Here is a 21,026-nt window from a genome sequence, read left to right on the forward strand (position 1 = left end):
GCACACCCAGCTGCACACACAAAGATCGGCATAGCCAGGCAGGGAGGAAGGAACCGCTCCCCACTCCACACACACACACACACACACACACACACACACACACTCACACACACCCCTGTTTGAACTGAGGTTAGAAGTTTCCCACTTTCCAGGAGATCCAATTTCTCACCCTTCCCCCATAAAACCCCTTCTGGCCTCATCTTTTCTTGGGTCCTGTCCAGACAGTTCTGTGACTTTAAGGAAGTTGAAACTTCTCAGAGAGAGGGGAGAGAGGAGAGAAAGAGAGAGAGAGAGAGAGAGAGAGAGAGAGAGAGTCAACCCAACCCAAAATTTTGGCCTCTTTCCCCGATTCTTGTGTCACTTATGAAACAGGGTCCCTGTTGCTGGAGCACATCTTTGTTTTGCTGAAAGCAAGAGGTGTGGGCTGCCACTCCGCCCTGTCACCTCCCCTGAGCGGTGTCGTCCCAGGCGGGGTGGGCCCCTTTCTCCAGCATCTTAACCCTGCCTCGGTCACCCTGGCCTTTCAGCTTTGTGGCTCTGGTTTCATCTTAGAAGAGGCTCTTCTTGATTAAGCAACACGAGCTTGGAGGTAAGTCGGGGAGGGAAGGGGCCCCCAAAGCCAGGGTGTGGAGGTGGAGGCCTTTTAGACTGGTTCTTAGCCTATCCCTGTGGGTTGGAAGCACTTAGGACCGACCATTGCTCAGAGGTTTCCAAGAAGCTTCTGTTAAGGCGATCTCCATCCTGCAGACTCTCAGCTCAGCTGGGCTGGAGCTGAGCCTCTGCCTGAGAGGTCCTGGAGGGGTTTATTTAGGCAGCTGCCTGAGGTAGTTCGAACAGAACAGGCCACGGTGTAATTCTGTAGAAAGGACCTGGTGTCTGCTGTGGTCACCGCCCGTGGTGCGGGTGGGGCGGAGAGAGATGGCGTGTGGTGCATAAGGGGCCTTGTCTGGGTCAGGGCAAAGCCTACCTATGGGGAGGGCTCCAGTGGGAGGGTCTGTGGCCAGGATGTGGGAGGGCAGGAGGGAGGTTCTGAGAAGTGCTGGGGAAAGGGTGGGTTGGGGGGGGCGGCTGGAAAACAGATTTCGAGTCATAAAGTCAACTAGGAACAGGCCGAGGCAAGAGAGCACTTCGCAGAGAAGCTGGGGTCTGCATCCATCCTGTCTTCGCCTGGCCTGGCTGCACAACTTGGGCAAGTCTTGGCCCTTCTGGGCGGGGGGGGGCTGTCCTCAGTTTCCCCTCCTAATCAGAATTGGGGGGGCACTGGTAGGATCACTGGCTGGGTTATGTGGGACGGGGCCTCCTAAAGGGGAGAGTTTGGGCTGGGGTTTTCAGGAAGGGACAAGTCCCTTCTGTAGCTAGCTCCTTGGATTCACCTGGGTGGCCTGTCCTTCCCTGCAGGAAGTACCATGAGGGAGCTGCGCCTGCTCTGCTGGGCGGTTCTCCTGGGCCTGGTACAGGCTTGCCCTGAGCCTTGCGACTGTGGGGAAAAGTACGGCTTTCAGATTGCAGACTGCGCCTACCGTGACCTAGAGGCCGTACCACCGGGCTTCCCGGCCAACGTGACCACGCTGAGCCTGTCAGCCAACCGGCTGCCAGGCCTACCAGAGGGAGCCTTCAGGGAGGTGCCTCTGCTGCAGTCGCTGTGGCTGGCCCACAATGAGATCCGGACCGTGGCTCCCGGGGCCCTGGCTTCTCTGGGCCATCTTAAGAGCCTGGACCTCAGCCACAACCTTATCTCCGAGTTCGCCTGGAGCAACCTGCACAACCTCAGCGCCCTCCAGTTGCTCAAGATGGACAGCAATGAGCTGGCCTTCATTCCCCGTGACGCCTTCCGTAGCCTTCGGGCTCTGCGCTCCCTGCAGCTCAACCATAACCGCCTTCAGGCCTTAGCCGAGGGCACCTTCGCACCGCTCACCGCCCTGTCCCACCTGCAGATCAACGACAATCCTTTTGACTGCACCTGTGGCATCGTGTGGTTCAAGACGTGGGCCCTGGCCACGGCTGTGTCCATCCCGGAGCAGGACAACATTGCTTGCACGTCACCCCACGTGCTCAAGGGGACCCCGCTGAGCCGCCTGCCTCCTTTACCGTGCTCCGCGCCCTCGGTGCAACTTAGCTACCAGCCCAGCCAGGACGGGGCGGAGCTGAGGCCTGGCTTTGTGCTGGCACTGCACTGTGATGTAGACGGACAGCCAGCCCCCCAGCTTCACTGGCACATTCAGACCCCTGGTGGCACTGTAGAGATTGCCAGCCCCAACGTGGGCACCGATGGGCGTGCCCTGCCTGGTGCCCTGGCAGCCAGCGGGCAGCTGCGCTTTCAGGCCTTTGCCAACGGCAGCCTGCTCATCCCTGACTTCGGGAAGCTGGAGGAGGGCACCTACAGCTGCTTGGCTACCAATGAGCTGGGCAGTGCGGAAGGCTCTGTGAACGTGGCCCTGGCCACCCCAGGTGAGGGCACTGAGGACGCGCTAGGGCACAGGTTCCACGGCAAAGCAATGGAAGGCGGGGGCTGCTACACCGTTGACAATGAGGTACAGCCATCCGGGCCCGAGGACAACGTGGTCATCATCTACCTCAGCCGTGCTGGGCCTCCGGAGACAGCTGTAGCATCCGAGGGGAGCCCTGGGCAGCGGCTGCCAGGCTGGCTCCTTCTGGGCCTAAGCCTCTTGATTTCCCTCCTTGCCTGCCTCTAGCCACGCAGCCTGCCCTGGCTGGCTAAAGCGGCCCCAGGATCTCCTTAACTCCTCTTCCTCCTGACCCTGCCAGCGTTCCTTATAAATACACGCCACGGGGGTCTGGGGCTGGCAAGCTTGGGGTTGGCCTGGGAACTTCACACTTTCCTACCTCCCCTTTTAAAAGCTCTTCCAGACCACCTACCACTCCGCCTTTTAGACCTGCTCAGATGCTAGCAGCTAGGATAGGACTGCCGCCCATGATTCTGGCTCTGGTGCTAATCGCTGCTAACAGCATTGCCCATACCCACAGTGTGGGAGGGGGAGCATGCTAATAGGGGTGATCATGATGCCCTGACCCACCAAGAATTCTGGACACTGAGACTGATAAGCTGGGGAGGCCACCGAGCTAGGCGTTGGAGTAGGACTGGGAGGAGCCTGGATTGGCCAGCACAGGAAGGGCTAGGGAGGTCAGAAGTGCCCCTGCCCCTGCTGTCCTCTGATAAGAATATGGGACCCATCTATGTCTGGGCCTTCCTCCCATCTGGACTTCTGCTCCCCTAGTCTGCACCCTCCATCCACCCAGGACACCTGCCCTCCATCCTTCTCCAAGTATGCACCTGTAGCCTGCCCCTCCAACAAGGCCAGCCAGCATGGGGAGGCGGGGAGGGGGCGTCAGAGAAATAAACAGCATTTCCAATGCTCCCCTGTGTCTGCCTGAAGTTCTGTCTGGATCTAGGAGTTGTTACCAGGATACAGGATGGCCGCATATGACAGTTGTGCCCACACAGGACAGGGGCCTGTGAGACACAGCATACAGAGAGGCCGGTGATATGGGAGGCAGGCGTTCTCTGTTCCTAAGCTAGCCCAAGGGCAAATGGGAAGTTAGGACCCTGACAACCTTGACGGAGACTTCTCTGGAGTCACTTGTGGCCTGAGCAATGCTTCGTTCATTTTGGAAAGGGGCCAAGGGTAAGAAAGTGCCTGAGTTGTAGCCCCAGGAGTCAGTGTTAGGAGTGGAGATGAAAAGGGGAATAGACAGGGCAAGAGGAAGGAGGGAGACAGAAGATCAGGGAAACGCAACCAGAACAGGACAGAGAGAGAGAGAGAGAGAGAGAGAGAGGGTGGGGGGAGAGTGAGGACAGACCGCAGGCAGGGAGCCAAGGGAAGTCAATGGTACGGGTCAACCCCTCCCCTGGACGTGGAACTGGGCTCTGGAGGGGTGCACTGCCCTTCCCGGGCTACAGAGAAGTGGCTGTTACCTGGGGTAGGATGAGGAATAGGGAGGCCTGGCCCCCTATTCCTAGGTCAGAAGAATCAGATCAATCAGAGCCTGGAGGCCCTGCGGGATTCCCCAGACCGTGCTATGCTGGCGGCAAGGAGATGTCCCTATTGACCTTATGCACCTCTTTAAAAACCGAGGGTATACACGCAGAGAGAACACCCCGGAGGGGAGGCTTCTGGCCCTCTGCCCATAGCCCCAAGACTGCTGAGCTCAGCAGCAGAGTGGAGGTCGAGCAGCCCCTCCCCCACCTTCAGCTCTTTCTCATCTCCTCCTATTTGCCTCTCTGGCTGAGTGAGTGTCTGTCCCCAGCAGTCAGCAGGGCGGTTCGAGGAGAATGTTTCCATCTGGGACAAGGCAAGATGGCAATGCCACAGGCTGGGCCACTTTGGGTAAGTCACTGTCCATCTCCGGGCTTTGGTCACGCATCCGGAATGAAACGACAGGGTTCTGCTTAGGGACCTGAGGCTTTATAGACCGACGTCTCTGCTGCGCTCCCAGCTGAGCAGGCTCCGCATCAAGACAAGGACGTAGAGGATCATGGGAACAGCTGTCTTCCATGCCCCCCCCCCCCCCCGCTGTCCTGAGTGAAACTTGGATTCCCCAACCAGCCATACACGTCCCTTCTGACGGGTTCCCCCAGGGTCATCCACTCCCCTCTGGGTCTTCTTGGAACCACTCATTTATTGTTCCCGTGATACCCGCAGAAGTCCTTTTATGCACAGTCTGTCCCTAGTCTTCGTTTGGCTAAGTCTGTCCTGAAGATGTGGTACATGAGTCACCTCATCCAGGAAGCCTTCCTGGTTCTTCCACCCACTGTGTGAAAGGGTCCCTCTTTTGGCCCACACAGCCTTTGGTGTCCTGTGACCAGCCAGATCATACTCCTTTGGGACTGTGTCCTTGTGAGGGGCAAAGGCAGAGTCCAGGTCCTCCTCCTATAACCCTGTGGGTCACTGGTACCCAGTAAGGAAGGCATTTTGTAGTGTATTGGCACAGAACATGCCCTCTTTGGCCTCTCAGGGAGGCTCCAAAGGTGGGTTTGAACTTCCAGAATGTACCCATGGCCATTTTGTGTATGTTTGAGGCTGTACTGAGGAAAGAAGGTGGGTGTGGGGTGTTTAGACACCTCGCAAGGCCTCAGACCTCAGTCTGTGTGGGGCCCATGATGGACTATGCCCAGGTCATCTGTCCGATTCAAGCATCTCCCATCTCCTCCAAGACCCCAATTTATCCCCCCCTTTCCCTCCTATGTACATGTCTGCTGTCTTTAGACCTCCTCCCCTGTAGTGAGGCACCCCTCTCTTGGCCATGCCTTTAGTCCCCTAAGGCCCCATCATTCCCAAGGCCTCTCTTCCACCATTATTTAAAGCACAGAAGCTGGGGGCTGGAGAGATGGCTCAGCAGTTAAGGATCCTTGCTGGCAAAGCCTAAGGACCTGAGTTCGATTCCCCAGTACCCACGAAATGTCAGATGTACAAGATACTCATGTGTACGGAGTTCATTTGCAAGTGGCTGTAAGCTCTGGAGCACCCATTCTCTCTCTTTCTATCTGCCTCTTTCTCTCTCAAATAAATAATTATTTTTTTAAAAAACCACCCAGAAGTCCAACATACATATTGCTCAGAAGTGTCTTCATAGGGTCTCCAGTCTTCATCACCTGAAGTGGGGAGTTCCCCTGGCCCCCCCTCCCCATCCAGTATCTACCCACCAGTTGACCAGAATATCCCAGTTCCCTCCCAGCCCTCCAAACCCGTTGCACATTAGATTTATTGAGTGTGGGTGGTGCCCCTGCGAGTCCACCCCTTATAAGGAGGACTGTTTCTAGGGGGCCAATTTATTACCAGAAGCACACTCACCTCTTTCATGACAGCTAAAGGCATTAGAACTACAAAAATACCTGGCTCTCGGGAGTGGGCAGCTCAGGAGTGGGGGAGGCTGCTTTGAGTCTGACTTTGCTGTTGCCCTCTTTCTTCCTGGTGGGAGGGCCAGGGGTGAGGTGGGGCCAGCTGGGATGGGAAGCATACTGGCTTTATATCACCAGCCCACGCAGAGAGGCCTCAGTGAGGCCCTGCAGGCTGATGGTAGAGGGAGGCCGGGGAGAGGCCTGGATGTGGTCACTCTGCTCCGTCAGCTCCCGGACCAAGACCCTATCCCAGCTGCTGGTTTCTCTAGCTTCCCCAGTGGTAGCCCCATGGCCAAAAGCAAACTGGAGCCCTCCAGAGGCTCACAGTATAGATACAGTGACAACCCCCCCACACCCCCGCAACCCAGAGTCCTCTAATCTCAGGGAGGGGGGAGACTTGCTAGCAGAGCTACTGCGAAGCAGAGGGCTAACCACAGATGGAAGTGAGGACGGGAGATGGCAATGTGCCTCAATACAGAAGGGTAGGGTGGTATGGTCAGCCTCTCCCTCACTGCTGGACGCCATGGGCCCGGGCATCAGTCAGAGCTGCCTTCCGGAAGGCCTGCAGAGGCGGGTTGCACAGTAGTGTGTAGGCCAGACCCCAACGAGCTCGGCTCCGGCTGCCTCTGGGCCCCGTTCTCTTGGCCACCAGGTTCTTGGTCTGTAGCAACTGCACCCCTGAGAGGAAGAAAGTTTCTGTGAGTCACTGCACACACCCAGCCAGACCTCCCCAGGCCCTAGACCGGAGCAGAGTGAGAAACAACAAAAAAAAAAAATCTCATGTATAATACCAGCTGGAAGTGGGAGTCGGAAGAAAGGGCTGCAGAGGCATGTCACCCAGCTGGTGACAAAAGAGGGAGGGGGTGAGGTCTGAGGCCTCAGGCTGCTGGGCCAGCACAAAGGTGGAGCAGATCCGGGTACCCTTTTCTACAGATCCTGGGTAGATGACTCAGTGGTTAAAGCACTTGCCTGCAAAGCCAGAAGACCCCAGGACCCACGTAAAGTCAGATGCACAAAGTGGCACATGCATCCGGAATTCATTTGCAGTGGCAAGAAGCCTTGGCAAATCAGCCTCTCTGTCCACTCTCTTCACGCTTGCAAATAAATAAATAAATAAAAATGAGGAGCTGTCTCACTCCAGGAGGGGGCAGGAAGGAGTATCCCCCCCCCTCTGGGGACACAATGACACAATGAGTCCTTTAGCAAGGCAGCCATCTCGTTCTCTGTGCACACATGTGGTACGTGTGTTTGTGTGTGTCACGGAAAAATACATTACCCTGAAGCCAGACCAGGAGGGGTGAAGACCAGGCAGCCCAGAGAGAGGACTGTTCCGGGTTGGGGCTGTGCTGTGAGGGGGTCTCTTGTGCCTCCTTTCCCGGGAGAAACCAGGAGCCTAGACCCCCCCCACCCCCATTACCACCGCAGCGGGAGGCGCACCTTCCTCGTCTTCCCTTGCGGGGAGGCCGTCCTGCGGGTCCCCCGGGGCGCGGGGCCGGAGGCTGGACGACTGCAGGAGCAGGGCACAGAAGGTCGTCACAACTGGATGGGACTGGCTGGCCTCAATGCTCAGAAAGTGTCGGTACGTGTGGTAGCCTGGGATGGACCAGGGCAGGAATGAATGCTGAGGCGGGAGGGGCCCGCGGCAGACGAGAGGCACCCAGACACAGGCACACGCACAGGTGCGCAAACACCTGAGTCCATCTAGGCACGTAGACATGCACACACGGGGGACATGGCGCACTCACCGCACGGGGACACAATGCACACCGACCGAAACACGTCACATCCACTGCACGGGGCCCCTCGGCAGCTCGCGACGCACACCGCACACACCTGACTCGCTCCGTACAGCCCCAGACACGCTCTGCACGCACGCGCAAAGCCTTCGGCACACAGATAGGCTTGGAGGTCAGGTCAGGTGCCGGGTGGGGAGCAGGGCCGCTTACTGCTGGGATGGCCCGGTCTCCAGGCGCTGTCTGGTGGCATGACGTTACCTGGGTCCAGGTTGGCAGCTCTGGATGTCAGCAGGCTGAGGTCCATCTGGCCCAGGTAGACAGCGTTGTAGAGAGAGAAGAGGAGCGCTCTCCAGATGGCCACCATGGCCCCCAGTAGTACGTTGATGGGGAAGAGAAGAAAAGTGGCCGCGCAGAGTGCTCGCCTGGGGGCGAGGAGGAGAAAGGCCAAGGCTGGGTACCCCCAGAGCGCTGTACCAGGCCAGTGGCACATGCCCATGACTATAGCGACCGCAGTGCTATTGAACGCCTGCTGTTTACTGGGGGTGCCATGGCGCGCTCCGCTGCCAGCCTGGCCTTCTCCCTCTCACCCCACCACCCCAGGAGACAAACGGTATCACCCACTCTTTTAGAAGAGAAACTGAGGCCCAGTGAGGCTGGGGGGGTCTCAGCCAAGGCTGCCCAACTAGGGCCTTGGCTGGGATTTAGGTCCATATTCACCCACATCTCTGGCCTCCCCACCTCCCACTTCTGGGTCCCCTGTAGGCCAATTCCAAGCTCCCCAACCAAAAACCAAAACCAAACCAAAGACTCCTAAGAGGAATTCTAGATCATGCCAGGTATTAAGAGAGGCATATTTTCCTCCTGTTGTGTGCTTATGGCGTGGTGTGTGCGCGCATGTGTGTGCCCCTGTGCGTGCACGCACGAAGGCCAGGAGAGAACATGAGGCATGCTCGTCTATCGCTCGCTTTCACTGAAGCCTGCCACAGCTGCTGTTTGTGGTCTGCCTGGCTGAGCAGCAAACCTCGGTGATTTCCCAGCCTCGGTTCCTCGCAGGACTGGGATGACAGGCATGTATCGCGGAAGAATTGACCCCAAGGCATCAGGCCCTCTCGGACCCTAACGGTTGCATGACAAGACAAGTGCTTTTTGTTTGGTTGGTTTGGTTTTTCGAGAAAGGGTCTCACTCGAGCCCGGGCTGACCTGGAATTCACAATGGAGTTTCAGGGTGGCCTCGAACTCACGGCGATCCTCCTACCTCTGCCTCCCGAGTGTCGGGATTAAAGGTGTGCGCCACCACGCCCAGCGACAAGTGCTTTTATCCATTAAGCTATCTCCCTAGCTCCTGCTCTTTTTTTTCCCCCTTCTCTTTCTCCAATCTGCCAGGCTCCCTGACAGTATGAAGAGAGACAGTGGTGGAGGGAGAAAGCCAGAGAAGGAGAGCGAGACTCTGAAGAAGGAGCTGGGACCTGGGGGGGGGGGAAGGGGCCACAAACCCAAGGGGGGTCACCTTACCTGTTGGTTAGCTCTGGATATCCATGGCGAGTCTCCAGGAAGACCCAGTGGGCTACTACGTTTTGCAGGATCACAGCCAAGGCCAAAGTCAGCCAGAAGGGCCTACCGGTGAGGGGAGGAGGCGTGTAACCCTCTGTGGGCCTTTGGGAAAGTCCCAGGGCCCTCACTGCTGGATCACTCACCACGTGGACTCCAAGGTCCTTAGTAGCAGGAGATTCCTGCCGTGGAGAACAGGCATGAATACCAGGAAGGCCAGAACTGTGGTCCCCAGGAAGAAGGTAATCTGCTGTGCCAGGAGCCCTGGGGAGGGGGGTGGGGGGGGCAGGAGATGTAAGGGGACGGGTGCCGGGTCTCGTGGGAGCTGGACCAACCCTACACCCTAAAAAGCCAGGGGCTTTGCAACTGTGCTTCGGATCTCTGCAGTGCCACTGCATAGGTGTGCCGCCTGGAACAAGTGACACTGCCTCTCTCTCAGCCTCCATTTCTCTTCCTCTGGAAAGCGGGGACAATAGTCCCTACCTCAGAGGGGTATTCCTTGGCAAGGTAATACTCCTATAGTGCCATTTCCACCTCCCATCCCCCCCCCACCGACTTGCTCCTGAGCTCTTGGGCGCAAACCATTTTTTAAATTCATATTTGAATGCCTGTGAGGCAGATCCCAGCCCCTGGTAGGTGCCAAGAGCAGCCACGGAACCCACCAGGGCATCTCATCATCATGTGCAGTAACATGCGCAGAAGAGCACTGGAGGTGTAAGGTTGACCAAGACGACACCCCAACTTTTAGTCCTAGCATTTTTTTTTTGTCCCTACAACACCTTCCCCCGTCTCCCAGAGGTGAAACTAGAAGAATTGAAGGGTGAGGCAGAGCCATTGGGCATGCAGGAGAGGCCCAGACCCTTTGCAGTTCAGGCAGACTATGCACTGCAGTGTCCACGAGGTGAAGCTGGGGGTCATCCAGCCCAACTCCCTCAGGGCAGAGCCCCCAAGCAATTCCTTTACAAAGTCTATGGAACCCTTAACGGTGAGCTTTCCTTACAGGAGCGTGAACGTGCTGCCTTTGAACTTGCCACCTCCAGACCTGAGCGCACCCTGCCCATAAACACCCAGATGTGTCTTCCTGTGAAGGACTCTCCAGGGCATTACAGGCGAGTCCCTCCTTCTATTCTTGCCCCCCCCCAGCTCCTGCTGGGCCCAGGAAAACCCCTTGGGGCAGGCAGCCCCTGCCGAGCACTTTTCTTTCCCACTGGGCCTGGGTCTGGGGACATGGCTGCGGGGTGGCTCACCAAGGCAGGTGAAGGCTGTCTGGTAGGCACTGAATCTCATCCAGCACAGGATAGCCTCACGGGACGGACGAGGGCTCTGGATGGAGGCACCTGGGTCCAATGCAGCCCCTCGGTGCAGAGCTCGAAGGTTGGCCCTGGGGTGGGAACAAAGGAGGCAGGGTCCTCAGAGGACAAAACACCCACCCTGGGAGAGCCTCTGGCCATATAACCCACAGCCAGCCATCAAGAGGAGCCATCAGCAGGAGCCCCAGATCAGGAACTCAATCTGCGAAGTCTTTTTGGAAGAGGTTGTGTTGGGGGGGGGGGCGGGGTCCTGTGCAACCTTAAACAGTGAATAAGGGAAGAATAAGGTTGAATCAGGATGAGCCCAGGCAGAGGACTCAACCCGAGCCAAGTCAAAAGAGCATAAAACAACATTAAGAATGGAAATGAGGCGTTTGCCTGCGAAGCCTAAGGACCCTGGTTCGATTCCCCAGGACCCACGTAAGCCAGATGCACAAGGGGGCACATGCACCTAGAGTTCATTTGCAGTGGCTAACAGTCCTGGCCCACCCATTCTTTCTCTCTAGCTGCCTCTCTTTCTCTCTCTCTCAAATAAATAAATAAATAAATAAAATATTGGGCTGGAGAGATGGCTTAGCGGTTAAGCGCTTGCCTGTGAAACCTAAGGACCCCGGTTCGAGGCTCGATTCCCCAGGACCCACGTTAGCCAGATGCACAAGGGGGCACACGCTTCTGGAGTTCGTTTGCAGTGGCTGGAAGCCATGGTGCGCCCATTCTCTCTCTCTCTCTTACTCCCCCCTCTCTCCCTCCTTCTCTGTCACTCTCAAGAAAAATAATAAACAAAAAAATTAAAAAAAAAATAAATTAAATATTTTTTTAAAAGAGCATGGAAATGACATACAGCTTTGTCATGGGGTGGAAGGCAAGGCTGGAGAGGCTTGGAGGGCCCTGGATACCAGAGCAAGTAGGACCAGCCCTGAGGGAGAAGGGCCCTGGACAGGAATTCCAGGGCATGGCAAATGCTCAGAGAGCGCGGGTCAATTCTCTGACACTGGAAAGTCCTTAAACTCCCCTGCCCGCCCAGCCTGCCCCCACCACCACTTCATCTCTGCTTGGCATGCCTCGAAGCTCTTGGCTCCTGCTCATGGCTTGGCACTCAGTGCCCACAGTAACCTCTGGAATGCCCCTCCATCCTCCAGGTTGCCTGCCCTCCCTCTCCCCCCAGCTCTCACCTGCACACTTCCTCCAGCCTGTGGCATTCCCTCCGGGTCTTCAGCCCCCACCTCTTCCCCACCCCCAGTAGGAATGTCAGCTTCCCCGGGTTATCTCCCTATTTAACCCTTCTGGGGGCCCAATCTCACCGGGCAAACTCCATTCACCAGCAATAAGGGAATTGTGCTAAATTTTATCAGTCACAGGCCTCCCAACCAGCCCCCCCGCCCCCACCCAGGCAAGCAGTGCCTCCCTGAGTCTGCCTACCATGCACAGATGTCCTGTAGGGTTCACTGGCAGCTGGCCAGCAGAGGCCTCTCCTTTCTTTAGCACAGGGCTACCCCACCCCTAGGCCCTCCAGGATTGAGGTCCAATAGGCCCTCGGGGCTCAGATCCCTGCCCTACCCCTGCCCTCAGGGAGTAAGGGCCTGCCACTGACCTGTGTGTCCTCAGGGATCGGATGAGGAGCAGGAAGGTGAGAGAGCAAGACAATACCAGAGCCGAGATGTAGCACACTGGAGAGGAGAGGGAGCCGGAGGGAGGGCAGGGCTCAGAGGGTCTTCCAGAGCCTCTGTCCCTGCCGCGACCCCACTCTGAGGTGAGGCCACTCACTGGGCCCCAGCCTCGGGTCTCAAGTCCAGCACGAGCTGCTATCCTCCACACTCAGCTAGGGCCACCTAGCTAACTAAGTAGGAGAACTGCGCTGGAGAGATGGCTCAGTGGTTAAGACACTTGCCTGAGAAGCCTAAGGACCCAGGTTGGAGTCCCCAGAACTCACATAAGCCGGATGCACATGGTGGTACTTGTGTCTGGAGTTCCTTTGCATTGGTTAGAGGTCCTGGCATGCCCATTCTCTCCGTTCCTCCCTCCTTTTCTCTCTCATAAATAAATAAAAATAAAATAACTGGCCCGGTGTGGTGGTGCATGCCTTTAATCCTAGCACTTGGGAGGCAGAGGTAGGAGGATTGCTGTGAGTTTGAGGCCACCCTGAGGCTACATAGTGAATTCCAGGTCAGCCTGAGTTAGAGTGAGACCCTACCTCGAAAAAACAACAACAAAAAATAATAAGATAAAATAACTAAATAGGAGTTCCAATGAAGGCCAGATGACATGGTGACCAAAAGTGAGATAAGCTAATTCTGAGCCACGGGTCTGCCCCCGTATTACCTGAATGGCTGTGACCCCCTAGTGAGAGATTCCGTCCCACCTGGCGTCTGTCTGCAGCTCACCAGCTTCCTGCTCGTAAGCCTCTTCTCTGCCTGCCCTGTCACTGTGGCTCATGTCCCAGGATGACCCCAGCTGTGAACCTATCTGCACCTGTGCCAATGAATGGCCTTGTTCAGACCACAGTGGGGGAGTTCCATTCCCAGGAGCCGCGTCAGTCAGAGGCACAAAGTGGCGCATGCATGTGGCGTTCATTTACAGTGGCTGAAGGCCCTAGTGCGCCCACTCTGTTTCTCTCCGTCTGCCTGTCTCTCAAATAAAATAAAATATTTACAGCCGGGCGTGGCGGCGCACGCCTTTAATCCCAGCACTTGGTAGGCAGGGGTAGGAAGATGGCTGTGAGTTCGATGCCATCATGAGACTACATAGTGAATTCCAGGTCAGCCTGAGTTAGAGTGAGACCCTACCTTGAAGAACAAACAAACAAACAAAAATAAATAAATAAATAAATAAATAAATACATCATAATAAAATATTTAAAATAAAAAGAATATCACGGGTACAGTTGCAACACTGCTGCCATACCTCCCAGCCAGCCTTACCCTAGATCCTTACAGAAAGTGCACAAGGTCCTTTATAGGAATTCTTCATGGAAGGTTCAATGCAGCCAGTACCTTTGCCTACTCCCCACCCCCCACAGTGCCCTGGAATGTGCCACCAGGATAGTTAGGAAGAGACGGAAAGCAGTCATACCTCCATCTGCAATGCTGGCAGCCTAAGCGCCAACCATTGCATGTTATGCCCCATAAACCAGGGTGCCCATACCAAGGGGTTCTCATGCAGGCCCTACGGGTCCTAGCCAGTAGACTTTGTGTCAAGGTGGTAGAGACGGCCTCAGCCTGGGCTTCAAGAGACCTTTGTTCTTTCCTTACTCCACTGTGTCCAGCCCTCCCTGGGTGCCTTGGGAGGCTGCTTCTAAGTCTCCTGTGCAGGGAGGGGCTGGAAGGTGAGTAGGTAGCCAGCTATCGGCTGTAGGCTCCGTGAGATAGCTCTGTTGTAGGTTTGGGGTTTCTTTCATGAGAGGCTGGAGAAGGGAGATGGATAGGAAGTGGATAGAGACCGGAGCGAGAAATCAGGTATCGCGTTGCCCTCCAGCCGCTGCCATAAAGATTAGCCATAAGTCCCGGTCTCTATCCCACATCTCTGCATCCTCTCCCCTCGCCGCCCCCAGCTCCCACCGCCATGGCCTTTTCTGTCTCCAGAGCTGGAGAGTTGGGCAAAGACACGGAGGCCCGTGTGGGGGTGACGGTTGGTGGGGGAGGGGATGGCATAAAGAGTGTCAAGGGCCAGAGGCTGCAGAGACGTAGACCCCCCCGGGTCTCAGACCCCCGCGACTGGAGCTTCCAACTGCCCCGATTTGGGGGCAAGGAGGTGAAGCCCCAGAGGGGAAAAGGCATATGTCCGAGGGCATCTTGCATGTTCACAGTAAGCTGCGACCTCGTCTGGTAGATCAGCTCCCATTCCCGCAAGGGTCCTCAAGGCGCTGGGTGGCCTCACCTTCCACAGTCCACAGGTGGTGGCTCACGAGCTCCACCACCTCCTGCCTGTCCTCAGAGAGTACGATCCCAAAGCCGGCCAGCAGGTAGGAGACATCCGTGGTGACTCCCGCCCTCACCTTCTGCAGGGTCGGCACCACGCTGACCAGCAGCAGCAGGGCCACCTGGAAGAGGCCCACACTGAGGACACCAGCACCAGCCAGGCCTGCCACCCCTGAGAAGTCCTGCCCAGGCTGCCTGAGAAACTTCAGAGCAGCATGTCAGCTGACGATAGCCACACACCTGTCACCCACCAGGTTGTCCACAATCTATGCAGAAAGCAGGTCTTCCTGCCTCCAAGTAGCACATGACGTACAGATTCAACCCAGTGGGCCAAACAAACACAGGCTCCATATAGCACAACTGCATAGCCATACCTCTGTCTGTCTGTCTATCTATCTATCTATCTATCTATCTATCTATCTATCTATCTATCTATCATCTATCTATCTATTACCTATCTATCTATCTTCTGTCTGTTATCTATCATCTGTCTGTATCTGTCTATCATCTATGGTCTGTCATTTGTCTCTGTCACCTCTCTATCTGCATATCTGTCTTTTCATTCATCCTTCTAGCTATACTCCAAACACAAGAATTTTCAACTTTTCCAGATTGGAGAAAGCCAATGAGCATTAAAGCCAGGCAGATCTGGATTCAAATTTTGGCTACCTTGAGATATTAGCTGTATGAGTTTGACCAAGTCAGATTTGCTAAACCTTAACTTCCTCCATCTGTAAAATGGACCCTCCCAGGAGATTTTTTGTTGTTGTTGTTTTTTAATGATGCTGGGCTGAAGGGATGGCTCAGTGGTTAAGGCCCTTGCCTGCAAAAGCCTAATGACACGGGTTTGATTTCCCAGTACCCATGTAAAGCCAGATGCACAAAATGACACATGCATCTGGAGTTCACTTGCAGAGGCTAGAGGCCCTGGTGTGCGCCCATTCTCTCTCCCTCCCTTGCAAATAAGTAAAATCTTTTTTTCAAAAAGACGATGCTTTATCACTTTACAAATGATTTGTCAAACCCAACTAGGAAAGCAATTCTATTTCTCCTATTTTACAGATGAGCTAATAAGTTCAGAGAGGTGGGGTAATTTGGCCAAGGTCACCCAAGAGATAAACAATCAAGGCAGGGTTGAAATCCAAGTTTGGTGTGGATCAGTCTATGAGCCCACCTGGGGCCAGCAGCCCTCCCTCCGGGTAGGCCGGTGTTCCCAAGAGACTAGAGGCAGACGGGACGGGAGGCAGGGGCATCTGCAGAGCTGACTTGGGCTCAGGCTGCCCCAGCCTGGGGACCAAGAGCAAGGGCTCAGGGGTGCAGAGCGCTGTAGGCTGCAGGACGTACCTGGTAGGTAGCCACTCCTGTCAGGGTAGCTGAGATCAACAGCTTCAGGGGCAGGCGGAATCCTGCGATCCCAGAAGAAGAAAGACCAGTATGAAGAACACCGCCATCCAGCCTCGGGCCTCCGTCTCTCCCGAGGCACAAGTCCCCGGATCTCCAAGGCCAAGCCAAGAGGGTCCCTTGTCCCAGGCTGGCAGCTGCCGCGGCAAATGGACAGGGTTGTGGGACAGAAGCCAGCCCTCCCCTACAGCTGTCCGGGACAAAGGTATGACCGTCCCTGTGTACCTACCCGGCTTCGGAGTATACATGGAGTGTCGCACGCAGGCCCACACCCGGGATAGGAGGCCATGCTTGGAGTCAGGGGCGGAGCTACAGACAGATGCAGGCAGGTGGAGCCTCAGGAGAGGACCTTTCTTTCTGATGGGGTGACTACTCATCTTTCCCAGTGCCCCCAACACCAGTGTCCCACATAAGCAAGTTGATTCAACCCCACCCCCCAGGCTTCCAGGAGGAAGGACGCGGGGGCGGGGGGTGCCCAGAGCTTACCGACTGTCCAGCTTCCTCTGGCAGAGGAGGGTCCTCAGATACTCCTCCGAGTAGTGGGTCTGCAGTCCCTGTGGAGACAGGTGACGGAGCTAGTGAGACCGGCCACCAGTCTTCCTGAGTCCCTGGCTGAAGGCTCGCAGTGGACCATTGAGCAGATTTCCACAGAACCCAGTGGCTGGGGAGTTTGGGGAAGCTGAGCTGTGACCAGTGGGGATGAAGTCCATGCCGTGAAAAGCTGCCTTCTTACCACAAGTACAAGACCAAGTTGGTCACCGCGATGTTCTCATCGGCCTTTTCCCTTCCTGACCCGTGGCCTCTTCTCTAGCCAGGGTTAGGGCACACTGCTGCCCAGGACACAGGGTGGCACCAGTATAAGGGCACATGCCCCAGACTTCTCTACCTGCCACTGTTCCAGGGAGAATCCCAAGGGTGACAGGATTTATATCCCAGGCCTTAAGTGGCAGAGGCCTGTGGGAAGGCGACGTGAGGTGAGCCACTTGCTCTGGGATCCGAGGGAGAAGACAGTCAATGGTCACCTATTGTCATGACAGTTCCTGGACCCGGGGCCAGGAGTGGGTCAGCTCGAAGCTCCACTTGAGTCCTTTGTGGCTTAAAGCTTTCTAAACCAAAGCCCCAAGAGGATTTTATTCCTGTCAAGACTCAGAGGGGAGGTCTGTCATGGAGGGAGAGGCGAAGTAGGGGAAGGCCTGGGGAGGCCAGTGAACTTGCCGGGCACCCATTCCTGGGCAACCAGAGTTGTTCCCCTCCTCAGAGATAACTGTGGACCTAAGGGGAGGATGGGTTTCCCCGGAAGCGCATGGGAATCAGGAGGGCAAGGGTGACAAGCACTTAGGACCCTGATATCTGCTGAGTGAGGAGCCCAAACAAAAAGCAGGGTCTTCCTGGGCCCAGAGGGGCCACCGGGGAACTGAGTCCACAGGCATCTCCTTCCTCCCTTCTTAGCTCCAACCCAGTGTCTAGCGTCTATCCTGCTACCACAGGCCCTTGTAAAACTGTGACCTAGGGGCTGGAGACATGGCTTGGCGGTTAAGGTGCTTGCCTGCAAAGCCAAAGAACCCAGGTTCGATTCCCCAGGACCCATGTAAATCCAGATGCACAAGGTGGCTCATGCATCTGGAGGCCATCTGCAGTGGCTGGAGGCCCTGGCATTTTCATTCTCTGTCACTCTCTCTCTCTCTCTCTCTCTGCCTCTTTCTCTCTCATAAATAAATAAAATATTTTTTAAAAAGAAAATAGGTTTAAAAAAAAACACAAAGTTGTGACCTAGGCAGCACTCACCCCTCCACGAGAGTGGCACGCTGGTGGCCCCTGTGCCTCGGCCACCTGTGCCCTACCCAACTTTAGAGGAACCCAGGCCCTCAGTCTCTTCTCTTTGACCTTCCTTGTTTTCCTTGCTCCCCAGGATCTGTCATGCCCCCTCGCACCCACATCCGCATGACTGCATATCCCACATGGTACTTTTCAGGTTTGCTGTGATGCCCATCTGTGATGCCCAGAGCAGCCCAACAGGAGGCCCGGGCCAGTGGGCTCTGAGGTTCTAGCACCTCGCCAGGGCCTGACACATGGGCGGAGCTTAGAAGACTTTATAGAATCCCAGGATGTTATTGTTGTTTAATTTTATTTACTTGTTTATATGTGTGTGTGTGTGTGTGTGTGTGTGTGTGTGTGTGTGTGTGTGTGTATAGATGACTGGATGGACACACCAGGGTCTCTTGCCACTGCAAATAAACACCATATGCATGCACCGTATTTTGCATCCAGCTTTACATGGATACTGGGGAGTTGAAACCAGCCAGCAGGCTTTGCAAGCAAGCATCCTTATCTGCTGAGCCATCATCCCTGACCATGATCACAGGATCTTTTAGAGTCCACTTTTTTTTTTTTTTTTAATTTGGGAGAGAGAGAGAGGAAGAACAGACAGAGAGAATGGGCATGCCAGGACCTCCAGCCACTGCAAACGAATTCCAGACTCACATGCCCCCTTGTGCTTCTGGCTTACACGGGTCCTGGGGAATAGAACTGGGGTCCTTAGGCTTCACAGGCAAATGCCTTAACCGCTAAGCCATTTTCACAGCTGACTCTTTTTTTTATAATTTTAATTTAATTTTATTTATCTATTAGAGAGAGAGAGAGAAAAAATGGGTACTCCAGGGCCTCCAGTTGCTGCAAAGGAACTCCAGACATATGCACTGCACTGCCTTGTGCATCTAGCTTATATGGGTACTGGGGAATCAAACCTGGGTCCTTAGGCTTTGCAAGCAAACGTCTTAACTGCTAAGAAATCTCTTCAGCTCAGGTACCCTCTCTTGACACAAACTGTCTTTCCATATAAACAGTTCAACAGTATTTGCTGAGTATCTTTTTTTTTTTTTTGAGGTAGGGTCTCACTCTAGCCCAGGCCAACCTGGAATTCACTGTGTAGTCTCAGGCTGGCCTCAAACTCACAGCGATCCTCCTACCTCTGCTTCCTGAGTGCTGGGATGAAAGGCGTGCGCCACCCACCCATCTTGCTGTATAGCTTTTTCTTGTCTTTTTTGAGACAGGGTCTCATAGATGTCAGGCTGGCCTCCAACCCTCTATGTAGCTGAGGAACTTCTGATCCTCCTGCTTCTACCTCCCAAGTACTTGGATTTTACAGGCATGCACCACCAACACCTGGTTGACACAGTGCTGGGAATCAAACTCAGGGCTTTGTGCATAGGAGGCAATCATTTTACCAACTGAGCTACATCCCCAGTCCTTGCTCAAGCGCCTCTTAGGTGCTCTGGCCAACCCGGGTCACAAGTCCAGACCTAAACAACACAGCCCCTCCCCCTTCTCTGCGTCTATACCCCTGCTCCTTATCTTCTCCCACTCAAGTTCCCTATGTCATGTCCCTTGGGCTCCCATTGAAGTCTGACTCCTCTGGGAAGCATCCCCTCGCCCAGTTCCCCCTCTCCATCTGACATCATCCAACAGCAGCCCCCTTGGGTCAGTGCAAAAGATGTTGCCTGTTCCAGACAAACACCTGCGGAGTCACAGAGCTCCTGGCTGTCTCGCTGCCCACGCTGTATCTTCAGAAGCCGAAATGCCCCCTTGTGCCAGGTTGGCAGCTGGTGCAGCAAATGGGGAAAGGTTCTGGGACAGATGCCAACCGTCCCCCACAGGTGTTGCCGGCAAAGGTAAGACCATCCCTGCGCACGTACCTGGCTGTATGTTCAGAGCTTCAAAGACAAAGCCAGGACTCCCTGTCTTTGGACCTACCCAGCTCTGTTCTGTTGAGTTCTCGCTGCTTGTACAGCCCAGTGCCCTGGATACCCTGGGGACTATTCAAGGGCCCAGTCCAGCCTTTGTCTGGGGACAGGGATGGGGTATGACCCAAAGCAGACACTGAGCCTCAGAAAACATTTTCTTGGCACGTGACTGAGTGCTGGGCCCTACATCAGGCACAGCCATGCATAGCCACAGACGTGGGGAAGGTTGGTGTCTGGCAGCCCCGCTCCTTACCTTCACCTCTGAGCTGTATCGGGCCCAGTGGTGGACACTCCGTATCAGCTGCACTGGGTACCAAAGGCTCAAGAATCCGAGGCCCAGAAGCAGAGGCAGGGAGGCCAGCAGGGAGTAGTACTTGTAGATCTGGTCAGATAGACAGACACTCAGTCAGACCTACCTTCTTCCAAGAATCTGTTTCCCTTCCCACCTCACACTAGGTTCTAGGGCTGGCTTCCACTTCTAGATCCCAAACCTAGGCCCCTCCACCACCTAGTCTCATGCTCTATAGAGTCACTCATCCCTCTCCCAGGCTTTTAGGGACCTGGAGGTGAGAGCCACCTCCCAGACCTCAGGAACAGTAATGAGGCCTGAAGTGGGACACCTACCTTTTAGGTTTCTATGTTCCCAGTACATTAGACACATACCACAGAAAAATGAATAAAGGCAAAATTAGTTTTGTCTCCTGTATTTCACAACCTGGGTATCAGGGAAGTACAAGTACCCACTGGGATCCTCCCATCTACTTCTCAATTGAACATGCTCTATTGAGAGTTTAGCATGTGCCAAGTTCTAGGTGATGAACAAGATCCATCAGGTCCACCCTGTCAAAGAAACTCCCTAGTTTGTATTTTTAAATATTTTATTTAGTTATCTATTTATTGAGAGAAAGAGGCAGAGAGAGAGAGCGAGAGGGAGGGAGAGAGAATGGGCATGCCAGGGTCTCCAGACACTGCAAACAAACTCCAGATGCATGTGCCCCATTTTGTGTGTTAGTTTTACGTGGGTACTAGGGAACGAAACCTAGGTCTTTAAGCTTTGCAGGCAAAAGTGCCTTAACCACTGAACCATCTCTCCAGCCCTAAAATAACACTTTTGCAGGTTGCAATAAAGTAGTTATTTATTTATTATTTTTATTTATTTATTTCAGAGAGAGAGAGAGAGAGAGAAGCAGATAGAGAAAATAGACGCTCTAGGACCTTGAGCCTCTCTGCAAATGAACTCCAGACGCATGTGCTACCTTGTGTATCTGGCTTTACATGGGTACTAGGGAATTAAACCTGGGTCCTTAGACTCCGCAAGCAAGTGCCTTAACGACTAAGCCATCTCTCCAGCCCTGACTTTTATTTTTGTTTCTGCTTTGAGACAGAGTTTCACTCGTAGGCCAGGCTAGCCTCAAACTTGTGATCCTGCTGCCTTGGCCTCCTGAGTGCTGGGATTATAGGTGTGTTCCACTATGCCTGGCTTCCAAACAAACAAACAAACAAAACTAATTTTCACCTCC

General features: G+C 54.8%; 2 protein-coding genes across 12 annotated transcripts in view; one reads left to right on the forward strand and one right to left on the reverse strand.

Annotated features, from left to right (window-relative positions):
* Window positions 1–297: 297 nt before the first annotated feature.
* On the forward strand, window positions 298–3,376 carry Islr (immunoglobulin superfamily containing leucine rich repeat). Of its 3 annotated transcripts, XM_045160550.1 has the most exons (3): window positions 298–589; window positions 1,104–1,189; window positions 1,399–3,376. In XM_045160550.1, exon 3 carries the CDS (start codon window positions 1,407–1,409, stop codon window positions 2,691–2,693), a length of 1,287 nt encoding a protein of 428 aa, XP_045016485.1. In that variant the 5' UTR covers window positions 298–589; window positions 1,104–1,189; window positions 1,399–1,406; the 3' UTR covers window positions 2,694–3,376. The 3 variants fall into 3 exon arrangements, with proteins under 3 accessions (XP_045016485.1, XP_045016486.1, XP_004666751.2); XM_045160551.1 differs by lacking the exon at window positions 1,104–1,189; XM_004666694.2 differs by lacking the exon at window positions 298–589 and having other exon boundaries at window positions 1,096–1,189.
* A 2,347-nt stretch (window positions 3,377–5,723) lies between these two features.
* Stra6 (signaling receptor and transporter of retinol STRA6) overlaps window positions 5,724–21,026 on the reverse strand; it is a 37,195-nt gene continuing 21,892 nt past the window's right edge. For all 9 annotated transcript variants that reach the window (XM_045160586.1, XM_045160587.1, XM_045160591.1 and 6 more), the window contains 12 exons: window positions 19,760–19,888; window positions 16,253–16,320; window positions 15,996–16,075; window positions 15,710–15,771; window positions 14,325–14,487; window positions 12,043–12,118; window positions 10,389–10,522; window positions 9,288–9,405; window positions 9,106–9,207; window positions 7,852–8,015; window positions 7,295–7,450; window positions 5,724–6,535 (listed from right to left, as the gene is read on the reverse strand). In XM_045160586.1, coding sequence (XP_045016521.1) covers window positions 6,366–6,535; window positions 7,295–7,450; window positions 7,852–8,015; window positions 9,106–9,207; window positions 9,288–9,405; window positions 10,389–10,522; window positions 12,043–12,118; window positions 14,325–14,487; window positions 15,710–15,771; window positions 15,996–16,075; window positions 16,253–16,320; window positions 19,760–19,888 — 1,422 coding nt within the window. In that variant the 3' untranslated portion in view covers window positions 5,724–6,365. The remainder of the gene's footprint in view (window positions 6,536–7,294; window positions 7,451–7,851; window positions 8,016–9,105; window positions 9,208–9,287; window positions 9,406–10,388; window positions 10,523–12,042; window positions 12,119–14,324; window positions 14,488–15,709; window positions 15,772–15,995; window positions 16,076–16,252; window positions 16,321–19,759; window positions 19,889–21,026) is intronic.

This window comes from Jaculus jaculus, chromosome 10 (assembly GCF_020740685.1).
Source record: "Jaculus jaculus isolate mJacJac1 chromosome 10, mJacJac1.mat.Y.cur, whole genome shotgun sequence".
Taxonomy (NCBI): Eukaryota; Metazoa; Chordata; class Mammalia; order Rodentia; family Dipodidae; genus Jaculus; species Jaculus jaculus.